The sequence below is a fragment of the Centroberyx affinis genome, unplaced genomic scaffold (assembly GCF_046629955.1).
Source record: "Centroberyx affinis isolate AG114_WGS23_722 - 3 ecotype Tasmania unplaced genomic scaffold, CSIRO-AGI_Caff_v1 ptg003429l_1, whole genome shotgun sequence".
Classification (NCBI taxonomy): Eukaryota; Metazoa; Chordata; class Actinopteri; order Beryciformes; family Berycidae; genus Centroberyx; species Centroberyx affinis.
The window spans coordinates 105,428-130,695 of record NW_027281402.1 but is presented as its reverse complement, the minus strand read 5'-3'; the positions used below and the strand labels follow the sequence as shown (position 1 = coordinate 130,695).

The window sequence follows — 25,268 nt, the reverse complement described above, 5'->3', positions numbered from 1 at the left end:
GGTCGTTGTGTCGGAAACATGGCGGCCGTCAGTAAATACCTGACAGCGAAAAACTCCTCCATAGCCGGCGGTGTTCTGCTGGTTTTGTACCTGCTGAAACAAAGAAGGCGGACGGCCAAGCTTAACGGGTAAGTTGGCGGAGCAGTGTGAAGTCTGGAAGTGTGGTTCGAGACGCAGAAGTTGCGGGTTTCAGGTGGGTGTCCTGACGCATTTGACAGATGCTAACTAGCCGCTGCTAGCCCTCCGCTCTGACAGGTGACAGCGACCTGCTGGAACACTCCCGGCAAAGCGAGCCAGTCAGAGGTGATGGCAGGTTCTGTGAAGAAGCGGCGGGATGTCACACGCGTTATACCGACATTGCTCACTAGCCGGCTCACATCTCCTCACACAGACAGACAATGGATGTCTTTGTGGTCCCGGAGAATAGCAGGAGGAGCTAACTGCAAGCTGCCCAGTTGCACTTGTTGCAGTGCGTTATTGCATGTTCATATAATCGTCAAGTGTAGCTGTGGCTTTAAAGGTCACTGAATTTCTCCAGCATATATCGATACGTGCCGTTCTCTCGTATGGCGAGAGCTTAACGCCAAACTCCATTAAAAAAACTGGCAACTTAATGTGATCTTGGTTATCGGCAAAAGTACATGCCTCATAAAATATCACTCAAGACCTCTCTGAGTTGTCAGGAGCCACGTTTAAATTCGGCATTACGTTATTGAGAATGCACCCTATTTTCATGCACTAAAAATACACCGTGAATGGCAGTGTGAATCAATGATAAAAGTTGATATTCTATTAAAATATGTGCTTCTTGGTGGATTATATGCACGCCTAATGGAAGAGTGGCTACTAATGGACCAGAAAAGGTCTTCAGTCATGTTTTACAATGTATGTACTTTTGCCAGTAATGAAGGCAACATTAAAATACCAGAATATTTAATGCAGTTTGGTGTAACGTAACTTTCACTCACACTGGAGCGAACAGAAGATACTGGGACTATGCATTTCCAAATCGTCTTACCTAAAACCTTTTAACCAATATATATATATATATATATAAAGTCTGAATGAACTGTTTCTTTCTTGTTCCAGTAAAAAAGGAGGCTCAGAGCTAGTGCCGAACAATGATGTAAGTTGATGTTTTGTTTTAACCGTCACGCTAAAGAAGTATTAAAGAAGCTTATGAAGTTTCCACAGAACTTGCCAACTGACTGTGACCAGTTATTAGTTTTGACTGGCCTTAACGTTAGCCTGCCTTTGTTCATTTTTTTTTTTAAATATAGAAGGATGGCAAAAAAGACCGGGCAGCCGTGGACAAGGTCTTCTTCCTCCGAATCTGTCGCATTCTGCGGATCATGGTGCCTCGATTTTTCTGCATGGAGGTGAGCCATATAACTGTCCAAGTTTTTCACCGCTGCCGCTGTTACATCACATCACGCATACATGTGGAGATTTTGCCGGCAACGAGACAGGAGGTCACCACTAGATAAGCAGTGTAACCTTGAGATATTCCAGAGATAGGCACTCCTTGCCAAGGTTAACTAATTGCTACCATTCAGCCTTCAGCCATGACAATTTTTCAGCTGGTCCAAATCAACATCTTAGGTAGGGCTGGGCGATAATTCAATATTATCGTTTATCGTCTTTCAGTGGAATCATATCGCGATGATATGAAGATATTTTCATATCGTGACACACATTTCAGCTGTCTGAATTGATGATGACAAGCAAATTTTACTTAAAAACTCTGATAAAATGAGGTATGGTAGGAATATTATTTGAAAATTTCAGTTTTGTTTGACACCACACCAATGAGATGAACATTCAGGGTTAGATGATTGACTGATTATTTAACGTGATTTTGCATATGTGAGCCATATCGTGATATATATAGATATCGAGAAAAATCCCTATGATTATCATGATTTCAGCCATATCGCCCAGCCCTAATCTTAGGTGACTTTCACACCTGCATTGTTCGGTGTGGACTTTACAAACTTTTTGCTAAGTTCAGATCATTTTGACAGGTGTGAACAGATAGATAGATAGATAGAATTTTATTAATGTGTCACTCCTCAACAAACAAGTCAAACAAGCAACAAACACAATAACCCAAAAAAAAGAAAGTTGAGGACCACTCATCAAGAGTTACGAGACACGGGGGATCTGTACCAAACAAAGATGTTTTCTTAAGTCTGTAGAATATGATGTGTAGGCCAGGACATCTCTGCAGTATTTTGACACACATTTCGCCTTTAACAAATATTGTGCCTCCTGCGATTTGAAAATTGCAGTAGGCCATATTGCGATTTTCGATAAAATTTGCAACATGGTTTGAAAGTTGAAAAAATAATAATTCAGAACGAATGTCTGTATAGAGTTCACAGTGTAAGAGTACATGGGCTTCTGATTCAATAGAACCATTATTACACATGTGGATGCGGGTGTTGGCCAATGGCACAGTCCATGGTATGATTTTTCAACATAGAAGTTCATATAAGGTGAAAATGCCCTTGTTGAACCCTACAGTGCGGGTGATTCACACAGACTGGAGACATCTCAAGAGTAGTGGAAGGTTCTGTGTGTGTGTGTGTGGCTGCATGTGTGCATGTGTGTCGTTGCATAATTGTTACACACCTCTACTTAGTAACTCATTCCATCCAGATAGCCTCCCTGCCAGCCGTGCCAGACGAACTGGTTCAACTGTTCAGCTTTCCGGTCAAGAACCAGACCGTCATGGCTCAAAACATAAATTATGTGCAATATGAGCAATGTTTTGTTTTAAATACCGTTTGATTGCCTCATTGAATGTGTCTACTATTCTCAGGCTGTGGCCACAGAGAAGAAAATAACAATCCCTGCCCTTTTCTCCTACTTTATTACATATTAAGTACACTTAACCATTCTCATGTGTCATTTTTGTAATCATGATTAGCTTGAATATCTTAGCGGTAAAGAAAGAAGATCCCTTTCACCCAGATATGTTTGTTTCATAAGCCAAGGTCAAAGCCACATGACTTCTTGGATCTTTTTGGGATTAATGTCAGCTGAGGCAAGTGGGTTTATGATAGGGCTGGGCGATAATTCAATATTATCGTTTATCGTATTTCAGTGGAATCATATCGTGATGATATGAAGATCTTTTGATATCGTGACACACATTTCTGCTGCCTACATTGATGATGACAAGCAAATTTTACTTGTATGGTAGGAATATTATTTGAATATTTCTGTTTTGTTTGACATCACACCTAACATCACCATTCAATTCAATGAGATGAACATTAATTTGATTATTTAACGTGATTTTGCATACAGGAACCATATCGTGATATATACTGATATCGAGAAAAATCCTTATGATTATCGTGATATTGATTTCAACCATATCGCCCAGCCCTAGTTTATGATCTCCAGTGTCTTCTGCAGGTCGTGCTAACTGTTCGGTCTGGTTGCTTTCGTCCCCACAGACAGGCTACCTTTTGTTCATTGCCACCATGCTGGTGGCCAGGACCTACTGTGACGTATGGATGATCCAGAACGGCACCATGATTGAAAGGTCAGACCCTTTGACTTCACACACACTTCTCATGTCGAAGCCACATCCAGGTCACAGTGCATCTGCGAGTCCTTAAAAAGGTCTTAAAGTAAATAAGCTAAATTTAAGGCCTGAAAAAGCATTAGAATGTCTTAAATCAGTTACTGGAGGATATATATATTTTTTTAATAATGCAATGACAGGTTTATTTTGCGCTCCATATACACTCTTAGATTAATACAGAACAGGGTTAGTAGTACAATATGCATCCTACTGTATCAGTTGGACTTGTCCCTTAAAGGAGTAGTTCACCCAAAAATGAAACTTCAGTCATTATCTACTCACCCCCATGCCAGTAGAAAATAGGGTAAAGTTTCTTAGTCCATACAACGGTCCCGGAGATCCCCAGAAGAAGTACAATTCAGCTTTCTCCAAAACAACTGAAGTTGCTGGACACCTGTCTTCCGACTTACAAAAATAACAGAAAATAACCATAAAATGTCTCCATGCAGCTCTTACAGCATACTCCAAGTCTCTTGAAGCCTACAGATCCCAAAGTGACTTGAAAAAACTGACATTTACACTATTATTTAGCTGAAATCGCCACTCTAGCTGTTGATTTAGCTGTTGAGTAGATAACGGCTGAATTTTCATTTTTCGGTGAACTATTCCTTTAACGATTTCCTGTTGTCTTTTTTTTCTTTTTCTGCCCGTTCATAGTGTCACATCTTGAATTAACTGTGTTCAATCAGAAATAGGCTGGTTTTAGCAGCTTTGTTTCTTTATTTTGTTTCTTCAATTCAAGTCTTACGTTTCTGAAACCTGAAAGACACCCTGAGTCAACTGGGTTACAGCATCAAGACTTTTCAAATGTTTAGGCCCATAAAGCCACGTTCTGTATTCTTTGGGCCTTTTATTTATTTGATGTAAAGTATTATTGAGCGTGAGTGGGGTGGTCACGCATCCTGCTCTCATTGCCTTTGCGGATACTGATGACTTTGTTTTGATTCTCCACAGCGGTATTATAAGCCGAGATATCAGTCTATTCAAGACGCACTTTTATTCCTACATTGCCGTCATACCCGGGGTAACTGGCCTTCACATGGTTAACATAGAAGTGGAAAACCAACCCGTTAAACCATTAACATTGTGGTTTTTTAACATCTTACTTTTTAATAATGTTTTGGTGTGTTGCTCAACCCTTAACATTGTCTTAGGTCTAAAAATTTTTCCAAGCCATAACACTGACCTATGAGCCTCATAAAGTGACAGATTAAATAATAATGGCACACGATGATGGGCAAACATTTTAACAGAGAATTCCACTGAATTTATCCTTTGATATGTTATTCTTGTGTCCAACAGTCCAGTCTACTAAGTACACCATCGAAATTGATGCCAAAAACTTCAACTGATCCTATTCGTCCACTCAAAAAAACGGAGAAACCATATTTATTTTTTTTATTTTTTTATTTTTTTATTTTTTTATTTTTATTTTTTTTATTTTATTTTTTTTTTTTTCTGGTCAATTTTACACAATATCAACTAATACAGTTATGAAAGTGATTTAAATAATACTACATCAAGAATAAAACAAAATAAACATTATATTATTATATTAACATTATATTGTCTGACCGGAAAAAAAAAAAAAAAAAAGGTATAGGCTGAAGCCTAAGCTTATTGTGCCTACCCATAATACTTAACAAAACATTATCCTTGCTCTACCCAAAATAGCTGTGAAACAAAACAAACAAAAAAAGAAATTATAAAAATAAATATATAAATATATAAATTTGCTAGAGAAACACAACATCATAAAACTGTACGCGTACCCTCTACCCAAAATAGCTGTGAAACAAAAACAAACAAAAAAAGAAATTATAAAAATATATATATAGATAAGTAAATTTACTAAAAAAACACAACATCATAATACAGAAACAGATAAACAAAACAAAGACAATTCATAATTGTCATTCATTTCTCAGTGTTGGTCACAGCTTTTGTATCTTTCAAATGTACTGTTTTTGAACATCTTCTTAAACTTACATATATTACTACATTCTTTTAGTTCATTATTACAATTATTCCATAATTTGACCCCTTTCACTGTCACACATCTATTTTTTACATTTGTCCTTACCCTCTTTTTTTCAAACATATAATTTCCCCTGAATGGGTACCTGCTCTCCCTCATTGCAAACAACCCTTGGATACAGTCAGGAAGTGTTCTGTCTTTTGCTCTAAACATTATTTGTAGAGTTTTAAGGTCTACTAGGTCCATAAACTTTAAGGCATATGAATTCATGAATAATGAGTTGGTTGGATAATTGTAATCAGCCTTATTGACAATTCTTATGGCTCTTTTTTGCAGTATAAAGATGGAATTTGTGCTAGTTTTGTAAGTGTTTCCCCATACTTCCACGCAGTATGTAATGTATGGAACTATGAGTGAGCAGTATAGAATAAATAGCGAGTTATAATTCAAGATGTCCTTAGTTTTGTGCAGTATTGCAATGGATTTAGACAATTTTGATTTGATATGATTTATGTGAGATTTCCAACAGAGTTTATGGTCTATTATCACTCCCAAGAATTTGTTTTCATACACTCTTTCAATTTCTACATCATTAATCATAAGAGTTGCTTCAGAATTGATTTTACGATTTCCAAACACAATGAATTTTGTTTTACTTAGATTTAATGACAATTTATTTGTATCGAACCACTTCTTTAGGGTATCCAGTTCCCCTTCAACTGTATCCAGAAGTTGCTTCAAGTTTTTTCCTGAGCAAAATAAATTTGTGTCATCAGCAAATATAACAAAATGTAACAATTTTGACACCTTACAAATATCATTTATATACAGTACAAAGAGCTTTGGACCCAGCACAGAGCCTTGCGGAACCCCACAGGTGACCTTCCTAAGTTCTGAATCAAAATTATTTACTTGAACATACTGGTATATGGAAACCATATTGGGCTCCCAACAAACAAATTAACAGTACTGCTATAGCGTAATGGCAGCAATAGCAAGTTATGAGTTAAATGCAAGTAGAAATGAGTCAGTTGTGTCTTAAAAAGACACAGGCACTCCTGAGGCAGGTTGTTCCAAAGATTAGACATCCTGATCAGAAAATGCTCAGTCCTCTTGGTTTTTTGAAGCAGTCAAAAGAACTTTATGTATGACCTATAGGGCAGTGCAAAAAAAATCGATACAGCTGAGTATTGCAATATTTTTTTCCATGATACTGTATCGATTTTCCAGCCCCTCGAATCGATACATTAAAACAAATTATTCATGTTTTAAACGGATTTAAAATGTCCTTAAATTTCCCTCAAATCCCTTTGAATCAAACAGTTTTGACTCAATTTGTCCGCTGAGTTATCAATATAATGTGATGTACCTATTAGACTACCCAGGTGGCACACAGCAAGTTGTATTTTCAGCTCTAAATTATGTAGAGTATTGCAATGTATCGCAATATGTATCGTATCGCAATGTATCATGATACAATGGTATCGTGACCCATGTATCGTGATACGTATCGTATCGTGAGGTCCTTGCCAATACCCAGCCTTAATGACCTACTGTTCATAAATAGTTAAAAGTTCTGTAATATAGGCTTGGTAAAAATTAATGAATAAACATGATTTTCAAATCCATTGGAAGCCAATGTACGGCTACTAAAATTGTTTTTTTTTTTAACGGTTCACGGTTTAATTGATACAGGATGAAATCATCTGGAATAACTTTCTTCAAGACAGAACGGCACAGAAATGACTTCAGACATGATTCCCATAATTCAGGCCATAATTGAAAATTTCTGGCAACTTAAATTTTCAATAATTTTAAAACTTGCATTTGGTGGGCGGGGGTATAACAACCTCAGATTCATCATTGAGTTGAAGACAGATTTCTGAGAATTGAGAATAACATATAAATGCATAAATTGAGTGGCGTTCTCACATTCAGCCATGTCAGGACTCCACTGGTCACCATTACTTTTATGCTACCAAGAGGATGCATACTTCCATGTCTAGGATAGGTTTTTATTGTGTTATAGCTGTTTACCCATGCTGTATTGGCTCTGCAGGAAAAGTGGATCAAGTTTCTCTTGCAACAATATTTTGTCCCACTTCCCATTCTGACAATGTGTGCTCATCCTTGTGCATGTTGTGGTTTGCAGTGCAATTATCGGTCGCTCAACTAAAGATTTCAGGATCTACTTGTTCAGCTTTATCAAATTCATGCCACTTGTAAGTTTGTTTCTTTTTGTCGACTCTTATTGATGTCACACTCTGTAGTCAAGTGTGTGAACTTAATTGTTGTAGTGATATTTCTGTAAGAGTTCTGTACTCCAATGTTGATAGAGCCTCAGTTTCATTTTATGAACATCTACAGAGGAGACCTGATATTAATCTAACCTTAATAGGATTTTTATTAACATTAACATTTCTGTTCTACACAATATAATTCCTAATTTCTTGGTGATCTTGGATTCATTTAATTGAATAGTTTCATGCTTTCAGTAGAAAACTTACTTTTTGCATGATAATTCTATGCTAACATGATCAGCATGTCAGTATCAAGCAAATTTACTGTTGTGTGCCTCAGTGTTAATTGGTGAATATGCATTGTAGTATTAAAATCATATTAATATCCTGCTTTACATGGTTCTTTAAAATGCTGGGCATTTCCTATCCCTGTTCTTAGAATTAGAAAAAAATCATTAACCAATTGGCATGAATACTCCCTTTAGTACATATACAGTGGTATAGCCATGCTGAAGCAGAGCTATTGGTGAGATATGTACATGTTATGTGTGTGTGTATGACTGGCCCATTCCAGATAGCCTTGGTGAACAACTTTCTGAAGTTGGGCCTGAATGAGCTGAAGCTGAGGTTCCGCGAGAGGCTCACCAAGAGCCTCTATGACCAGTATCTCCAGTAAGTACCCGACCTCCCAAAACCCTACAGTTTGTGAAATTGTGATGGCCACGATACCTATCATCACATTTTGTATCGCGATATATTGAGTTTCGATATATCGTCCCACCTGTTATGCTTTGGTTGCACCTAATCTTTTCCTCTTAATTCACATGAATTTAGAGATTATACATTTGACTTCATGTTTTACAGCAAACATTGTAATGTCAACCACAAACCAAACATCCAGCAAGCAGTTGTGTCCTACCATGACATTTTGTGTTGGTGAAAGTTAGCTTCATTTTCCAGATTGGCCTCATTTCCACTATCAAATCCAAACTTATTTACACATTTTATTTGTGAATGAAAAGTAGTTCCTGGCTGATGAAAAGTTTTGCTTTTTCAAATCACCGTGCACGCTGAGAAAGCCCTCATTGGATGAACGGGGAAAGAGCAGGCAGGACTATCATCTTCTTGTGTACAACCTCACCTGAGTTGTACCCCCATACTCAGTCCCCTCTTTTTTGTTTTCTGTCAAATTACAAGTAGAAAAGGGTGGTCAGTCTGTTTTGATTTATTTCCTTTCTGTGATTCCTCAGAGGTTACACCTACTACAAGATGGGTAATCTGGACAACCGGATAGCCAACGCAGACCAGCTGCTGACCCAGGACGTGGAGAGGTTCTGCAACAGCGTGGTGGACCTCTACTCCAACCTCAGCAAGGTACCACACACTGTTGCCTCTCATCTGAGTAATGCTTTTACTTTCTAGCCCACACAATTTAGAATTAATGGATTGGAGTGCAATGCAAGTCTGTCCTAAATTGGTGTACCCCAAAATGGTCAAAAGAGACCTGGAGGTCAGATTATTATTATTATGCCTCCGCGCATTATGTTTTCGGGTTGTCCGTCCGTATGGCCCATTCTCGTGAACGCGATGTCTCAGGAACGCCTTGAGGGAATTTCTTCAAATTTGGCACAAACGTCCACTCGGACTCAAGGATGAACTGAATTTGGTGGTCAGAGGTCAAAGGTCAAGGTCACTGTGACCTCACAAAAGACGTTTTTGGCCATAACTCAAGAATTCATACGCTAATTATGACAAAATTTCACACAAATGTCTAACAGGATAAAATGATGACGTGATGACATTTTATATCCAAAAGTTCAAAGGTCAACTTCACTGTGACATCATAATGTTTTGCTTACCACTGTAGCTGAGAAAACGATCTTGGGTCATTCTACAAAAACGGTGCTGTCACTTACTTTTGCAGACACCAAAATCCTTTAAGTTGACCTAATAATCACATTAATTATATATGTTCAATAAATAAAGACTGTCCTTGCAATGATAAAACAAAGTTTATTGGCGGAGGCATACAACCGTGAGGCGGTTATTTGTAGTTTTTTTTTGTTATTTAAAAATGCACAAACCCCAATTGTTTTCAACAATTCACAACAAAAGAAATAACATTTTATCTATTAATACCTAGGCAATGAATGCTATATGCAGTATCTAAAGTTAACTTTTGGCTCACCTAGGGCTGGTGAACCAAAAAATTTACTAGCCAAGAAAAAACTTTACCGGCTGAAAAAGTAGACATTTTCATAGAAATTTGTCACCCTGCAAGTTTCCAATGCTATTTTGAGTATACAATCAGGTATTGTGTGAAACATTAAAGAGACAAGCAGAGTCGAGAGTTTTCATTTAAAACTTCCTCACTCAATACAGTGGATCTTTTTATGCGTTTGACTGCACCTGCTGCGTGTCACCACATGCGAATAACGTTAAGTTTGTTCGTCTCCCAGTAGGTTAGTTAACATCCAGGAAGTTTAAGATGCTTATGTAGAGTAGGGTAACGGGAAGCTTTGATGTGATTGGCTGATGTTCAGCGACAGGGTACGGTGGTCACCAGAGACAAAGTTTAAGAAAAGCCCAAGACAAAAGACTGTATCTAACCGAGTCATTCAAATGTTCAAAATGTCAGAAAGTTGCTGGTGTTAAACTTGGACCCTGCGTATATGTTAAAAACTCACCCATTTGGTATGACACCCTTGGTTCAGGATACACTAGTGACTAAATGATATTCAGTTTAATTGTTATTTGAAAAGTTAACACACAGAAAGCTAAACTCGCTGGCTGTGTGCCATTATTTTTTTTTATAGCTAAATTGTTGCGAAGTCGGCATTGACCATTTCAATATACTGTCATACTTGTCAATACATATGAATTCAGTACTTAAGCTAATGGCTACTTGTGTCAAAAGATCTCTTGGAGATGTCCTGGCCTACACATCATATTCTACAGACTTAAGAAAACATCTTTGTTTGGTACAGATCCCTGCAAAAATCACACCATAATCATCTTAATACGTTTTTCAATGAAAATGAGAATAATGATGTAAAAATGATCATTCCCTCTAATATCGCAAATCATATCGCAATTGCAATATCAGTCAAAATAATCGCAATTAGATATTTTTTCAAAATCGTTCAGCCCTATTTGTATGTATATAATGGGATAATTTTACTCCTGAATTCTGTAACATCATTTTAAAATGAAACTGTGACTCTGTGTAAGTCCGGGCATAGACTTGCTATCAGAGCAGTTTAATCAAATGTTCAAAATGGTATTTTCAAACTGAGCTTGATGTCTCACCTCCAAAATTTGAAGTGTAATATTGTTATGTTATAATTGCTTTTAAAAAGTGAAACTGCAAAAATGAGACCATTAACTTCTTTTCAAACAGACAACACAGTGAATTTAGATTTGTAATGGCATTTTTCCCCTTGCCAATACAAGCAATAATTACTGATGAACTGTTTCACCCCTAATAATTCCTCAGACAATCTAATTTAAAAGAATATTGTTCGAACACTTCTAAATTTGTCTGTATTCTCTGTTCTTCAGCCTCTCTTGGACATCGGCCTGTACATCTTCAAGCTGACAAGTGCCATCGGTGCCCAGGTGAGCAGCAAACAACCAAAGCCTACAGAAAACTGACAGCTTCCAGTGAGGCTGAACAGGCAAACACTTCCAAGTTGTTGCTTTCAAGCGATTGTTTTTCCCATGGGACAGACACATTTTACATTCTCAGTGATAAACTTGAAGTGACATTACTGTGTCCACCCCCCCCCCCCCCCCAGGGCCCAGCCAGTATGATGACCTACCTGCTGATCTCAGGTCTGTTCCTGACCAGACTGAGGAGGCCCATAGGGAAGATGACGGTCACTGAGCAACGCTATGAGGGAGAGTACCGCTACGTCAACTCCCGCCTCATCACCAACAGGTCGGCGTCCCTGCCAGCCTCTCCTGACATACAGTACTTTTAGAATTGTTACCATCATTTTCATACGTTTCTTCCATTGTGTGGATATATTATCTTTGTGTCTTTAGTGAGGAGATTGCCTTCTACAATGGGAACATGAGGGAAAAGCAGACCATTCATAGCACATTCAAGAAACTGGTTGGTGACACTTTGGAAGTCCTAAATAACTCATTATCATGTGTTTTATCAACTTCAAAATGTGAACGTTTTCGTTTTATCTTCACAGGTCGACCACTTGCATAATTTCATCTTCTTCCGCTTCTCCATGGGCTTTGTGGACAGCATAATCGCCAAGTGTAAGTGGATGTATTCCTCTCTCTGATTGACAGTATTCGTCACACGTATTTGTTTGCTTTGGCTCGCCATACCAAGCATGTTTAGCTGTTGTTATGTGTGTTCATTCTCTCTTCACTGACATGCCGTCCTCCTCCTCCAGACCTGGCCACGGTGGTGGGCTACCTGGTTGTCAGCCGGCCCTTCCTAACCCAGTCCCACCCCCGACATCTACACAGCACACACTCTGAGCTGCTAGAGGTCAGAGCAAACACACACACGCACACACACGCATGACACGGTGACATTTCATTCTTGTATTCGGTAATGCTTTATTTTCCGGGTCCGCAACTTCCTAATAATTTCCGAGAAAGAGCTAGAGAGAAAGGACCCTGAAATTATGTGCTAATTATAGGGAAAATGGAGAAAGAGTTCAGTGGTAGTTGGTAAGTGCCTGGTCATTTCTTCTGGAGTTTCCAAGACGGAACCATGAAATTATGTAGTCATTATATAGAAAAATAGAAATTAGAGGAAGGAATTCAACCAATAACTATATTATATAATTATATGGATAATGACTTGGGTTACCAAACTGACTTCTGCCTATTATTTTTCGAATAAATAGTTTATAGTTTTACAGTTCTTTCTGAGAAACTCTTTTAGAAATGTACAGTATCTTATCAACTCCACCAGACTGCTTACGATTTCTATGTAACTCCTACATAATTTCATGGTTCTTTCCAGGAAACAGTTCCTTTCTAGGAAATTATTAGGAAATTGTGGACCCAGAGAATAAAGCGTTACCTTGCATTCTTACAAAACAGTAACTCCCTCTTAATCTAATAAGCAGGTAAAAATGAGCATATGAAGAAAAACAGATGTGTGAATTACAGCATATATAGCAGGAATATACTGGAACAAGGCAGTGTGCCAAAGCGGTGTGTCATAGAGGGAATGTGGCCGAACCTGTGGTGTAGATGTGATGTTCTACAGGCTGTTAGGATTCATTGGTGTGATCTGACCTGTTTGGCCTGTAGGACTACTACCAGAGTGGAAGGATGCTGCTGAGGATGTCCCAGGCCCTGGGCAGAATCGTACTGGCTGGCCGAGAGATGACCCGCCTCTCAGGGTGAGCATTATTAAAATAATAATAATAATAATAATAATAATTTTTATTTCCACAGCACTTTTGAAAATACAGTCACAGAATGCTTTACAAAAGAGTAAAAAAGGAAAACCCAGATAAAATGAACAGCAAAAACAAAGCATACAACATTCAAGTGTACAGCGATTTGCTTAATCACAAACACTATATTGAAATATCTAAAATATATTCAAAATCCTAAAAAAAGTAGATATAATGATTATAGAGACAAACAACTGTTGATTGAAGTTATGTAAATGACAGCTGATTCCCATCTCAGTTGGAGACCTACCCAGACCTATCCAACTGTAAACTACATAAATTTTACTGTATTACAGTAATGGTAATTTCTGTTTCTATTACTTTATATTTTGTGTATTTTGTAGTTACTGTATGCTAAAAAAAAACCCTGACAAGAGTAAAGCACCTGAAGCCTTTACTGCAGCATTTCTGTGACTCTTTCCTGTAGCATATATCAATAAAGTGCAATCTTAATCTTAATGACATGGTGCATCATCATGCTACCTGCTGTTAGTGTTTTTTAGGTCATTGGGTTATGACTGACAAAGTGTTCTTGTTGGGAGAGCACTATTGCTGGTGTTTTTGAGACATGACTGTGAGACTGTGAGACATGCATGCAGTGTTTTGGTAGTTTTGGGCATGAAAATAACTGTTGTTCCAAGCTGCATGTTGGTGCAGAGAATTGTATGAAGAGTTTTGAAGAAGTGAACTCGGTACTGAGAAATGATTGTAACCAATTGTAAAAAAAACAAAACTGTTGTCTTTACATCTTTTATTCCTTTAGTGTTATTTTAAGTTTTTGAATTTTGTTTCCTCCTAGTTTTAGCACTCTTCTTCATATGAATGCGAAGTGAATAAAGATCTTTTCCACTAAAACTTAAAAGAAAAAGAATTTGAAGACAATATCTATCACAATGAATTATAGTATGCTTCTGACTTATACAATATGACCTCAGCAAATCCATTTATATGTCTCTGCCTCCAGATTCACGGCTCGTATCACTGAACTGATGAAAGTCCTAAAGGACCTCAACTCCGGTAAATACGAACGCACCATGGTCTCCCAGCAAGAGAGAGGTAAGGATGACTCCTAAATACATGGAAATGTGTTAAATAGATAACGTTTTTATCTCTGTTAACTAGAGTGGTGCAGCGGTTGATTGGATTTTGTTGATTCGGTTTTCTTTAGAATCAGACGCTGCAGAGAAACTCATTCTGATACCTGGAAGTGGCCAGATTGTCAACACAGACAACATCATCAAGTATGTATCATATTCTCCACTCGTACGTACATCAACACAATGTTTTTCCTCTTCTTTTAATGAACTCTCTTAAAAGCGACATATCCATTTTGCAGGTTTGACCACACGCCGCTAGCAACACCCAACGGAGACGTCTTAATCCGAGACCTAACATTTGAGGTAAAAGCCTTCATCTTTTTTGTTTTGTGTTCATACCAAAAAAACAGGGTCATGAGTTCTCAAACTGTGGCGTGTTTCTGTAGACACCAAAATCATCCATGTGTCTCCAGTAATGCAATCGGTGTTCCATGCTAACACTCTAGCATACACTACGTTGAGTGATACTAGGCTCCGTGATAACACTTCAGCATACACTACGTTGAGTGATACTAGGCTCCGTGCTAACACTTTAGCATTCACTACGTTGAGAGATAGTAGGATCCGTGATAACATTTTAGCATACACTACGTTGAGTGATACTGGGCTCCGTGATAACACTTTAGCATACACTACGTTGAGTGATAGTGGGCTCCATGCCAACACTTTAGCATACACTACGTTGAGAGATAGTAGGCTCCATGCTAACACTTTAGCATACACTACGTTGAGTGATACTAGGCTCCATGCTAACACTTAAGCATACGCTATGTTGAGTGATAGTTGGTCAATAGCATTATCCAAAATAAGAAAACTTTTAGAAGACTTTTAGTAATAGAAAGTTGCTAGTAGTTTTTATTCTGTGGACACATGGATGATTCCGTTACCTGAAGAGAAAATCTGAAAAGTTGAACAATGGGATCATCTCTTAAAAAACTCACTGTATTCCTTTGAGTGGTAGTGCTTGTTCCAACTCCCTAATTGTTTAGTTCTTTCTCTTAATGTGAAGGTGAAGTCTGGCACCAACGTTTTAGTGTGTGGACCAAATGGCTGTGGAAAGAGCTCTCTCTTCAGAGTCCTTGGAGAGGTGAGGAACTTTTCAGCCATTGACACCTTTTCATCACTGCTACTGAATTGGAGAAAAACACAATTGTAGCGTTAGGTATATAAAGTAATGTACATGGTGTTTTTTTTGTTTGTTTTTTTAAAGCTTTGGCCTTTGTTCGGAGGGCAGCTGACCAAACCTGAGAGAGGGAAGCTCTTCTATGTTCCACAGGTAAAAGACGTTCTCTCTTTGTTGACTTCTTCTGTGTCCTTTAGTAAATCATGACTCAGTGTTTTCTACTCCACCTCTAATGCAACAAGTGAAAACTAGCTTTAGTTTGCAAATATAACCAGACAAAGCTATTTTTGACCAGTGACTATACGCATATTGAAGAAACAGAAAACAAAGACAACATGGCCACCATATTCAAATCTTTAGCTTATCATATAGTGCTAATGTGCTTGCAATCCACAAAATATACAAAATCCTAATTCAAACTATCAACAAATACTACTGCTGGGAAGGGGAACACAAGTAGCCAATCCCAAGGAGTTTCTTTACATATTCTCTCCTTGATTCCTTGGCACCCATGATTCTATCAAGATACCTCCAATTTATTTTCATCATGAAATCATGCAAATAAATGCATATAGCATGAGGTGACCAGATTTTTTTGGAGCACTGTTCCCATTTTTGGGGGATCCAGATCCAAATCCAGACAGGATAAAATGACCCCAGGACGTCAGAGTTCACTCATACAATACAGTAGGTAGGTCATTTAAGACGGACTTTTTACTGAGTAGCCAGAGAAAATAACTGACAATTAATATTACTAGAGGAGGTCTGGTCTAATGCAGTTTTTACTGGACTGAATCAGTGATTTCAATCCTGTGTGGATCAATGTCCCTGTTTTTCATGCGCAGTTCAACAATGACTTAAATCCTAATCCTACATCCACAGACCTGACATAGCTAGCACTTTTGCCAAGCATAAAAATGACAGTGAAAATGTATCATTTGTACTTTTGTTTGGCCATATCAAACAACTTTATAGAATTACTATGTTAGCATTGTCCATGTCCAAATATGAGACTAATCTCCCATCTCCCATGTTTGTACTGAAAACTCTAGGAATCACTGCAAGAATGCATATTATGGGAGTTCGTCTTGCGATTTGACTTGTATTGTGTTTGTCCAGAGACCCTACATGACCCTGGGTTCTCTGAGGGACCAGGTCATCTACCCTGACACCTTCGAAGAACAGAGGAGGAAGGGCATTTCTGATCAGGTGGGACACAACACACACACACACACACACACACACACACACACACACAAAATTACCCTTTCGCTTGGTGTTTCTGCTTAAGTGTCTAATGTAATCTTGTGTGGTTGGTTTGGGGGGTGTCTGTGTGTGTCCAGGTGTTGAAGGAGTACCTGGACAACGTCCAGCTGGGCCATATCCTGGACAGGGAGGGCAGCTGGGACTCTGTCCAGGACTGGATGGATGTCCTCAGTGGAGGGGAGAAGCAGAGGATGGCTGTAAGGACTCAGCGTCCCTCTTCTTAGTTTTTACCTTTTGTCTTATTTTTGGAGCACACTCTTGGTCAATAATCTTTATATGAAGCCTTTCACGCAGCTTGGTAAAAAATGGTCAAAAAACTCCAATCATGCTGGATTTGTCCTTTAACATTAACATATGTTGCTTTGCTAAATTAGCCCACTAGCTAGTTAGCTAGCTAGCTAACAAAATCAAAAGCCAACAGTTTGTTCAGGTTAACTGAGTGGACTCTAGTCAAGCTTCAGCTCAGAGACTAGAGATAAGACAAGACGGTTTACTGTGTCACAGTAACCTACATTTGGACACAAATCCACCTTATCAGGCTATTCACTTTTACCTTGGTGTGGCTGTAGATTCAGCAATGTTCAGTCTTTTTCAAAGGAGTTACCATTACTAGGAGATTTGTGACACAACTGCAAATGTTCTATAGCTCCCTGCTACAACTTAACAACTAACATTACTGCTAACATACAGTTAGCAAGGACTACTATATGCTAACATTACATCCCCAGCAAAGGATTAGGCTCACTTACAATGAAGAAGTCCAATAATCATCATACAAATCCTAAATCAAACAATCTAATGTTGTAAAATGACACAATTTACCTTAGGGTAAAACCAGGGAATTATAAATGAATCTTCTACTTGCTAGCCAAACACAAGCAATTTGAATTGTAGAGAAATGTGGAATGGAAAAATTTGTCCAATGCAACAGCAATGTAAACTAGCATCAGTGGAAACAGTAACTTAAGGGCTAACAGCTGGCCTATAAAGGTTAGTACCACAGGCATTTCAGACATGGCAGTTCAGCAAGGACCTAATGAAAATACTACAACAAGGACCTAATGAAAATACTACTGCAAGGACCTAATAAAAATACTACATGCTCTTCGATGCAGCAGCACATGGAGATACTGTACCTTCTAGCATTTTCCCATTTTCTATTTGGTAATGATTCTGGTCACAGTATTTGATCTTATGAATGTGTGTGTGTGTGTGTGTGTGTGTGTATGTGTGTGTGTGTGTGTGTGTGTGTGTGTGTGTGTGTGTGTGTGTGTAGATGGCCAGGCTGTTCTACCACAAGCCCCAGTTTGCCATCCTGGATGAGTGCACTAGTGCAGTGAGTGTGGATGTGGAGGACTACATCTACAGCCACTGCCGGACGGTAGGACCAAACCCCACATGACACATACAGTGACATCATTTATAAACACGGCTTAATCTAGTCCCAGATGGAAAACACCTTTGCGAGGTCTGAATTTCACTCAGAACCTTAGTTTATCAAACACACCATCTTAGTCAGTGAGCAATAAGCCTTGAGCTGAACAGTAAACGCTTTTTTAATCAAAATGTAAGCGTTTTTGAAATGCATCAGATTACCAGTCCCAAACTTATGTGTGAGCATATATTAGTATGTTCATTAGTCTAATTGGTGGTAAAAATCATGTGTCTACAACAGAAATAAAACAGTAAAGTATATATTTTTGGATTTGCTGCATATGATGTTCATGTTGCCTGTTTGGTTGAAGGTGCTATGTGTATCATTTTTAGCCATCAATATATCATTGTCAAATTAATTGTGATACCCTGGTATAATTACTGTAAACAAATGAGACCATGCTGGAGACAATTTGTAGCTGTAGCCTCAGGGGGTTCCCCAAGCGCCGGCTGCCGGCTATTTAGCCGTCTACTCACCTCTGTCTGGCCGGCTGCTTTTATAACTGAATGTCACTAAATGTTCACTCTACCAGAATTTGTTAGTGACAACAGAATTGAGTGACTGCGCATGTCTGGTACACACTGGAGCAGACTGAAGTAAAATGACTAGACTCAGACTGTGTCTGTACGGGTATCAGGAGTCACTCCACCACTCCTCCGATCTCACGATGGCTGGAAATCATGTCTGTAACTAGTGCTGGGCAATATATCGATATTATTTCGATATCGTGATATGAGACTAGATATCGTCTTAGATTTTGGATATTGTAATATGGTGATATGGCATAAGTGTCTTTTCCTGGTTTTAAAGGCTGCATTACAGTAAAGTGATGTCATTTTCTGAACTTACCAGACTGTTCTAGCTGTTCTATTGTTTGCCTTTACCCACTTAGTCATTATATACACATTACTGATGATTATTTATCAAAAATCTCATTGTGTAAATATTTTGTGAAAGCACCAATAGTCATCCCTACAATATTGTCGCAATATCAATATCGAGGTATTTGGTCAAAAATATTGTGATATTTGATTTTGTCCATATCGCCCAGCCCTACTTACAACTGAACATTTAGCCCACTTTGTAGAAAATACTGAGATATATATCAAGTATCGCCATTCAGCCTAAAAATACCGAGATATGATTTTTGGTCCATATCGCCCAGCCCTATCTGTAACCATGGTAACGTTTACTTCAGACCAATATGGCGGCTACCATCGCCTGTATTTTCAGTTTGACACCAGTAACCAGAGGCGTCAGTTTATCCATCAGATCTTAACAAACCGCCACTGACAGCAGCGTCATGTTCTCTTTTTCCAATCGCAGGAACTTAATACTTTTAACTGCAACATTTGGGCCGAAGGCCGCAGTGTTGAGGAAACAGACTGGATAGAAAAATTGAGAATGTCTCACAACACGTACCTCCGTCTCTTTCAAATTAAGGATGATAATGTTCCATAATGTAACGAGTGTTGAGCCTTAACGTCACGCAACAACCAGCTGTCCAGTCCCGTTCTTGTTCACACTACTCGGACTAACCGAATCCGCTCTCAATTTCAGTATCACTACCTGAATTTTTCAGGTATCACTACCTGAATTTTTCAGCAGTGGTGGAGTGACTCCTCACTACCTGAATTTTTCAGGTAGTGAGTTTGGTTATAGAATGTGGTTATCACTCTCCTTAAGAACTGAACTATGTGTGAAATTGCTGTGAGTTTTTTTAGATGTTTCAAAATAATAGCGATCTCTGCTGAGCCTCTGCACAACGCGCAGATTTGGCGCCCAATCCAGCTTGGATGTACACAATGTAAAATGCAGTGTAGAAGCTGCCATTCTACTTAGAGATAGTCTGATTTGTTGACGGTAATTATACTCACGTCTCAAAATTAATGTTACTGATTTATGCAGTATCCACCTTATTTAATGGGAAAAACATCTGAAGCTAATATGTATATTCTTTGGTTCACAGGTTGGCATCAGCTTGTTCACGGTGTCCCACAGAAAGTCGCTGTGGAAACACCACGAGGTAAGGTCAAAGTGCCGTCCACGTTCCACGATGCTGTATTTACTAACTGAGCCGGAGCTGGGCTTTGAGTTTTTGCCCAGTTTTTGTGTGGTGGATATAACATTTTCCCTCACCACAGTGTTCCGTTTTCACATGAGTTTGCCACAGCAAATCTGCATATCACTCAAGGCCACCGTACACTTGCTGCGGTCCCAAATTTCAGCAGGTTGCTTCACACAAAATAAAGCCCCACATCGGCTTCAGTCTCCATAGCGTTTGAACAGACTGACTGGCAGTAGTTGAATTCTTCACGGACCAGCCCGAACTGTGTGAGTGGCTGCCGCTGGTCTAAAATAGTACGATTGGTTTGTATTCACTTGTGGAAAAGTGTCTCTATTTGCTTTTTTGCGCATCCGGTGGTCAGCTCTTCAGAATGAATTAGGATATCTGCACCTTTTGTGTCCGATCAAATGGGGCCGTTCACACAGAGAAGCCACTAGGGAGAAACGCTTTGAACGTTTTTCTGTGGGTGGAAAAAGAAAAGCTCAACTCGGCACCACAGTGTGGATGACCTGCCAAACCGCAACAGGCGACCAATGAATGACAAGGAAGGAGGAAGGAGGAGTGGTTGTTTTATTCTAGTCGCCCAGCAACCAAAGCCGCATACCTCCTACTTTTGTGGCGCGACTCATCTCTCCCCCTCTTCGTCCCCCCCCCCTCTCTGCAACGCGGCTAACCTCTTCTGATTTCCCTCAGGCCTTTGTCTTTCACCACGGTTGTTGTTGCAGGAGTTTTTGTCACTGCTTTTTTCCTCTTTCCCGACATTACAGTTACCTCTTTAAAGGAATAGTTCACCCAAAAATGAAAATTCTGTCATCATCTGTCCATATAACACACAGGGAGGTTGCCAGCACAACTCCATAGCAGCCTTCTCCAAAACAACTGAAGTCAGTGGGGACCAACAAATAATGGTGTATAGGTCTTTCTATTCACAGTGGGATTGTTTGGCTGTTTTTGTTTTGGAACTCTAAAGAACAGGTCCCCATTGACTTCAGTTGTTTTGGAGAAGGCTGCTACCAAGTTGTGCTGGCAACCTCCCTGTGTGTTATATGGACTAACAAATTTCACCTGTGTTTCATTTGGCATGAGGGTGAGTAGATGATGACAGAATTTTCATTTCTGGGTGAACTATTCCTTTAACCTTCAAGCGCCCCCACTGACATGAAGTAAATGTAGATACATGTGTGTAAATGAATGAACATTACAAAGCCGCAGCAAGTATACACAAATTTGTCTGTAGCAACAACATTCGGCTGCGTTTCTATTTTGGGCAAATTCTACTTTCTTATTAGTATACCACTGCCTTTAGACTTTTCAGTTGACAGTTAAAGAAGTGGTTTTCCACAGTTACTGACTGTCATTGTTTCTCTGTCTGTCATTAAGTACTACCTCCACATGGATGGAAGAGGGAACTACGAGTTCAAGCCCATCACAGAGGAAACGGTGGAGTTTGGCTCCTAATCGACCGGTAGCCACATTCACGCCGGCTCTGAGAAAACCAGCCCACTAATTCTCTGCACTCAAAACAGAAGTTGTAACTGAAACCTAGACAATGCTGTTTTTAATCAATTGTAACTCTTTGTTTTCCAGCCTATTATTTAAAAAAAAAAAATCACTTTAGTCCTGATTAATGATTTATTTGTTGAAGGTGATTGTAAATAACTTGTAATTTATGTTGCCCACTTCTGGGCCGCATTGCACTGGGCCAAACTTTTAGAGATTGGAGAGAAGGGGCAAATCTAGTATAATGTTTGCATCATGATGCCTGAAAAGTAAATCATATCTTGTAATGGTAAAAGACAGATTAGCTTGTAGAGATATTTTGAGTGAACTCTTGCCAAGCTAAAAGCCCTAGTGGTCTTCAACACAGCAGGTCCCATAGTAAGGTTTGTTTCCTTCAGAGAACAATACTGAGGTATATGCAAGCATATATATAGCTATATACGCGCACTTGCACAAGTGATGCTGCTGGCTGTCTCTATGGGGGTTAAATACTGAAGTACCCTGTAGGGTATCGTAGAAGTAAAACTCTCCAAGTAAGAGCATGAGAGGAAATAATACTAGTGAGCCACAGGACAGCAGTACTCACTGGAGTTGAATGGCCTTGGTCAACCCCAAGATTAAGCTCTTTGATATGAAGGTTTTGAAGAATAACATGGTCGGTGACCGTGTGATCACACTGTGAACAACTTGGTTGATGGGTCGCTCTTTTCGGGGCCAGAGGCTCCGGTTACATCCATGTAGCGGTCTGCAGCTACAGGCGAATCATGTCTCGCCTTTCATAACACTACACCATTTTTAACGATAATATAGCTAGCTAGTTAATTAGGTAGCATAAACAAAAACCTCAGTAAAATGACGTCAGAGCTTACCATCAATCCCAACAATGAATGCAAGGGTTCTCCAAGCGTTTCTTTCTGTTGTCTTTTAAGTATAAGTTGTAGAGAACTGAGAAGTTTTGAATAGCTGTAATCAACTTCGCCTTTTTACACTTGCCTTGTGGAACTATTCATGAAATTAAAACACACTGAAATGCGAAAATCTGCCTGTTGACAGCCGATGGCCATGAAGAGTTCAGCCACGACCACAACCGTGATGACAGACAGGAGGAGTTTCACCCGGTCGCTCAGCTCTATAGGGCAGTGGTTCTTAACGTGGGGTCCGGGGACCACCAGGGGTCCTTTAGAGGGTTCCAGGGGGTCCCCAGTAAATCGATGAATTGTTAAACTTCATCATTATTTCATTTACAAGAAGTTAACACAATTAAATAATGTAGGAGAATGACTGTTTTGATCATAGTTTCTCTGTTATCTCTCTAACTACAATACAGATAGTCATTGAGTTCTGGACAAAATCATATCTAACAATACAAATATTCTCAGATTTGGGTCCGAGAGACAAAATCTCATCAAATCGGGGTCCATGGCCCTAATGTGGACTAAACTAGGGGTCCTTGATATGAAAAAGGTTGAGAACCACTGCTATAGGGAATCTTATTGTTCGCAGTGTGAACGCACGGGAAGGATCCATGCTCATCAAACAGCAAGGTGGAGCATTAACTTTAGCCTTTTATTAAATTCTGTTGTCTAATGATGCGAAAATTCTAATATGTTTCATGAGTGACGGAATCAGAATGTGGGATAAATAAGCTGAAAAAGATTTGACTAGGGTTTAGGAGAGCTAATATGAAACAGGGCACTTGCTGAAAAGTGCATTGACGGCTGTTCTCCGTTTGCTCACACTGGCACATGAATATGCGGACAGTGGCAAAAGCCTTTCCTCAGCCCCTCTGCCATTACTCAACAGTTGCCTCTTGTTCTGTCTTTGTCACTGTAATATAACACTATTCTAAGTCCTTTCTGGAAATGTAAAGAATCAGCCTCTGTAGAACTTATGGTTTTATATGGATGATAATGGTATTATGATGTGGCTCTGAAGTCAAAAAGCGCATGGACCTGCAATAAACTGTAAGAATAATGCATTTTCATTAAAAATAGAACATTTTTCTTTCTCTAGTGTGTTAATGGAGTGAGTAAATGATCAACTCAAATGCTGTAAACTAATCTAGATGAGGTTTCACTTGGGAATCGGGGGTTAAGGGTTACTCTCATCAAGACATGATGCTGTGATGACGGCTCATAAAGTCAGAATACGTTTCTCACACTTGCTCCTGAAATTCCTGGAATATCATCATGACATTTAGAGAGGTGTATTCCAGACAGGGAAAGCCAGGGAATTTGATCAGTTATTAAGTCAGGGAACATCTGGTTATGGAAGAACTTATTTATCGAAAGTTATGGAAGTTTACTAAAACCCTATCCATTCTAAGACGCTGGTTTTTATTGACCACAAACAGGCCATGGGGACGTACCACAGAACTTGAACTTCCCATTCAAATCAACATTCCAGGATGATCAGAACAGCAGCCATTTTTATGTTTACCGCTGGGTAACTAACCCTTAAAAATCCATAATTGCCATTTTATGCTGTACTTGGCAAATTACCATGGCAAACAGTGGAAGGACCGTTCTGTCCATTCAAGTTCTGTGGGACAAACACAGGAAACCTGCACATCCTGATCCTCAGTCACAGGTACTGGACAAAAAGTACACAAAAAGCAAAGTCTGCACACTGGAATTCTCCCATGGTGAATTCTGCTATGGTGAATTCTCCCATGGTGAATTCTGCTATGGTGAATTCTCCCATGGTGAATTTGTGAATGCTTTGAGTGCACAGCCTCTTCATCATACCTCGAAAGCCTTCTAATCAGATGAACAGAGACCTTTGAACTTTGCCCCTCCAGATACAACTCACAGCTACAGTGGGTAGATGTCCACTGTTCAGTAGGTTTTTTGAGTATTAGCAGCTGAGCTCAGTCAAGTTTCTGTTCCCCAATACAGTTACAGTTCATCATCTTGATTTGTTTTTTTATGGAAGCCCGTTCCCGCCACTCAATAAAATAAAAAAACAACTCAATTCTGACTTTATTTCTCAGAATTCTGACTTTATATATCAGAATTCTGACTTTTTTTTTCATCATTCTGATGAGTTTATATCTCGCAATTCTGACTTGTTTTTTCTCATGCCCAAAAAGTCAGAATTCCAAGATATAAAGTCAGAATTGTAAGAAATAAAGTCAGAATTGTGAGTATAAAAAGACAGAATTCTGAGTAAAAAAGACAGAATTCTGAGTATAAAAAGACAGAATTGAGTAAAAAAGACAGAATTGTGAGATATAAAGTCAAGTTCAGAATTGAGTCGTTTTTTTATTTTATTGAGTGGCGGGAATGGGCTTTCATAGTTTTTACCTTGTTTTATAGTTTATAGTGTAAATAATTGTTGAGCAAGACCTTGTACTCTAACGTGATTTTACTTTTGACTTTGTTGTTCGTAACATAAATACAATCAAGAACCCCTTGAGATCTTGCACATTTTGTTGTAATGCAAAAATAATTATTTTCATATGGATGGTGGATGGTGCTCTGTTCCTTCAAAGCTAGAAGAAAAATGGAATGTGCAAAAAACAAG

The 25,268-nt window shown here is 39.0% G+C and overlaps 1 protein-coding gene across 3 annotated transcripts; it reads left to right on the top strand.

The window, feature by feature from the left end:
• On the top strand, nucleotides 1–23,734 carry abcd3a (ATP-binding cassette, sub-family D (ALD), member 3a). 3 transcript variants are annotated; one of them, XM_071539308.1, is made up of 23 exons: nucleotides 1–128; nucleotides 1,090–1,126; nucleotides 1,284–1,379; nucleotides 3,468–3,556; nucleotides 7,729–7,798; nucleotides 8,391–8,488; nucleotides 9,067–9,190; nucleotides 11,378–11,434; nucleotides 11,614–11,756; nucleotides 11,864–11,933; nucleotides 12,022–12,091; nucleotides 12,232–12,329; nucleotides 13,106–13,197; nucleotides 14,219–14,310; nucleotides 14,423–14,495; nucleotides 14,591–14,654; nucleotides 15,361–15,438; nucleotides 15,562–15,627; nucleotides 16,594–16,683; nucleotides 16,818–16,937; nucleotides 18,017–18,121; nucleotides 20,145–20,201; nucleotides 21,624–23,734. In XM_071539308.1, the coding sequence occupies exons 1-23, from the start codon at nucleotides 19–21 to the stop codon at nucleotides 21,699–21,701; spliced, it is 1,977 nt and encodes a 658-aa protein (XP_071395409.1). In that variant the 5' UTR covers nucleotides 1–18; the 3' UTR covers nucleotides 21,702–23,734. The 3 variants fall into 3 exon arrangements, with proteins under 3 accessions (XP_071395409.1, XP_071395411.1, XP_071395408.1); XM_071539310.1 differs by having other exon boundaries at nucleotides 1,281–1,379; nucleotides 14,429–14,495; XM_071539307.1 differs by having other exon boundaries at nucleotides 1,281–1,379.
• The last annotated feature ends 1,534 nt before the right edge of the window (nucleotides 23,735–25,268 follow it).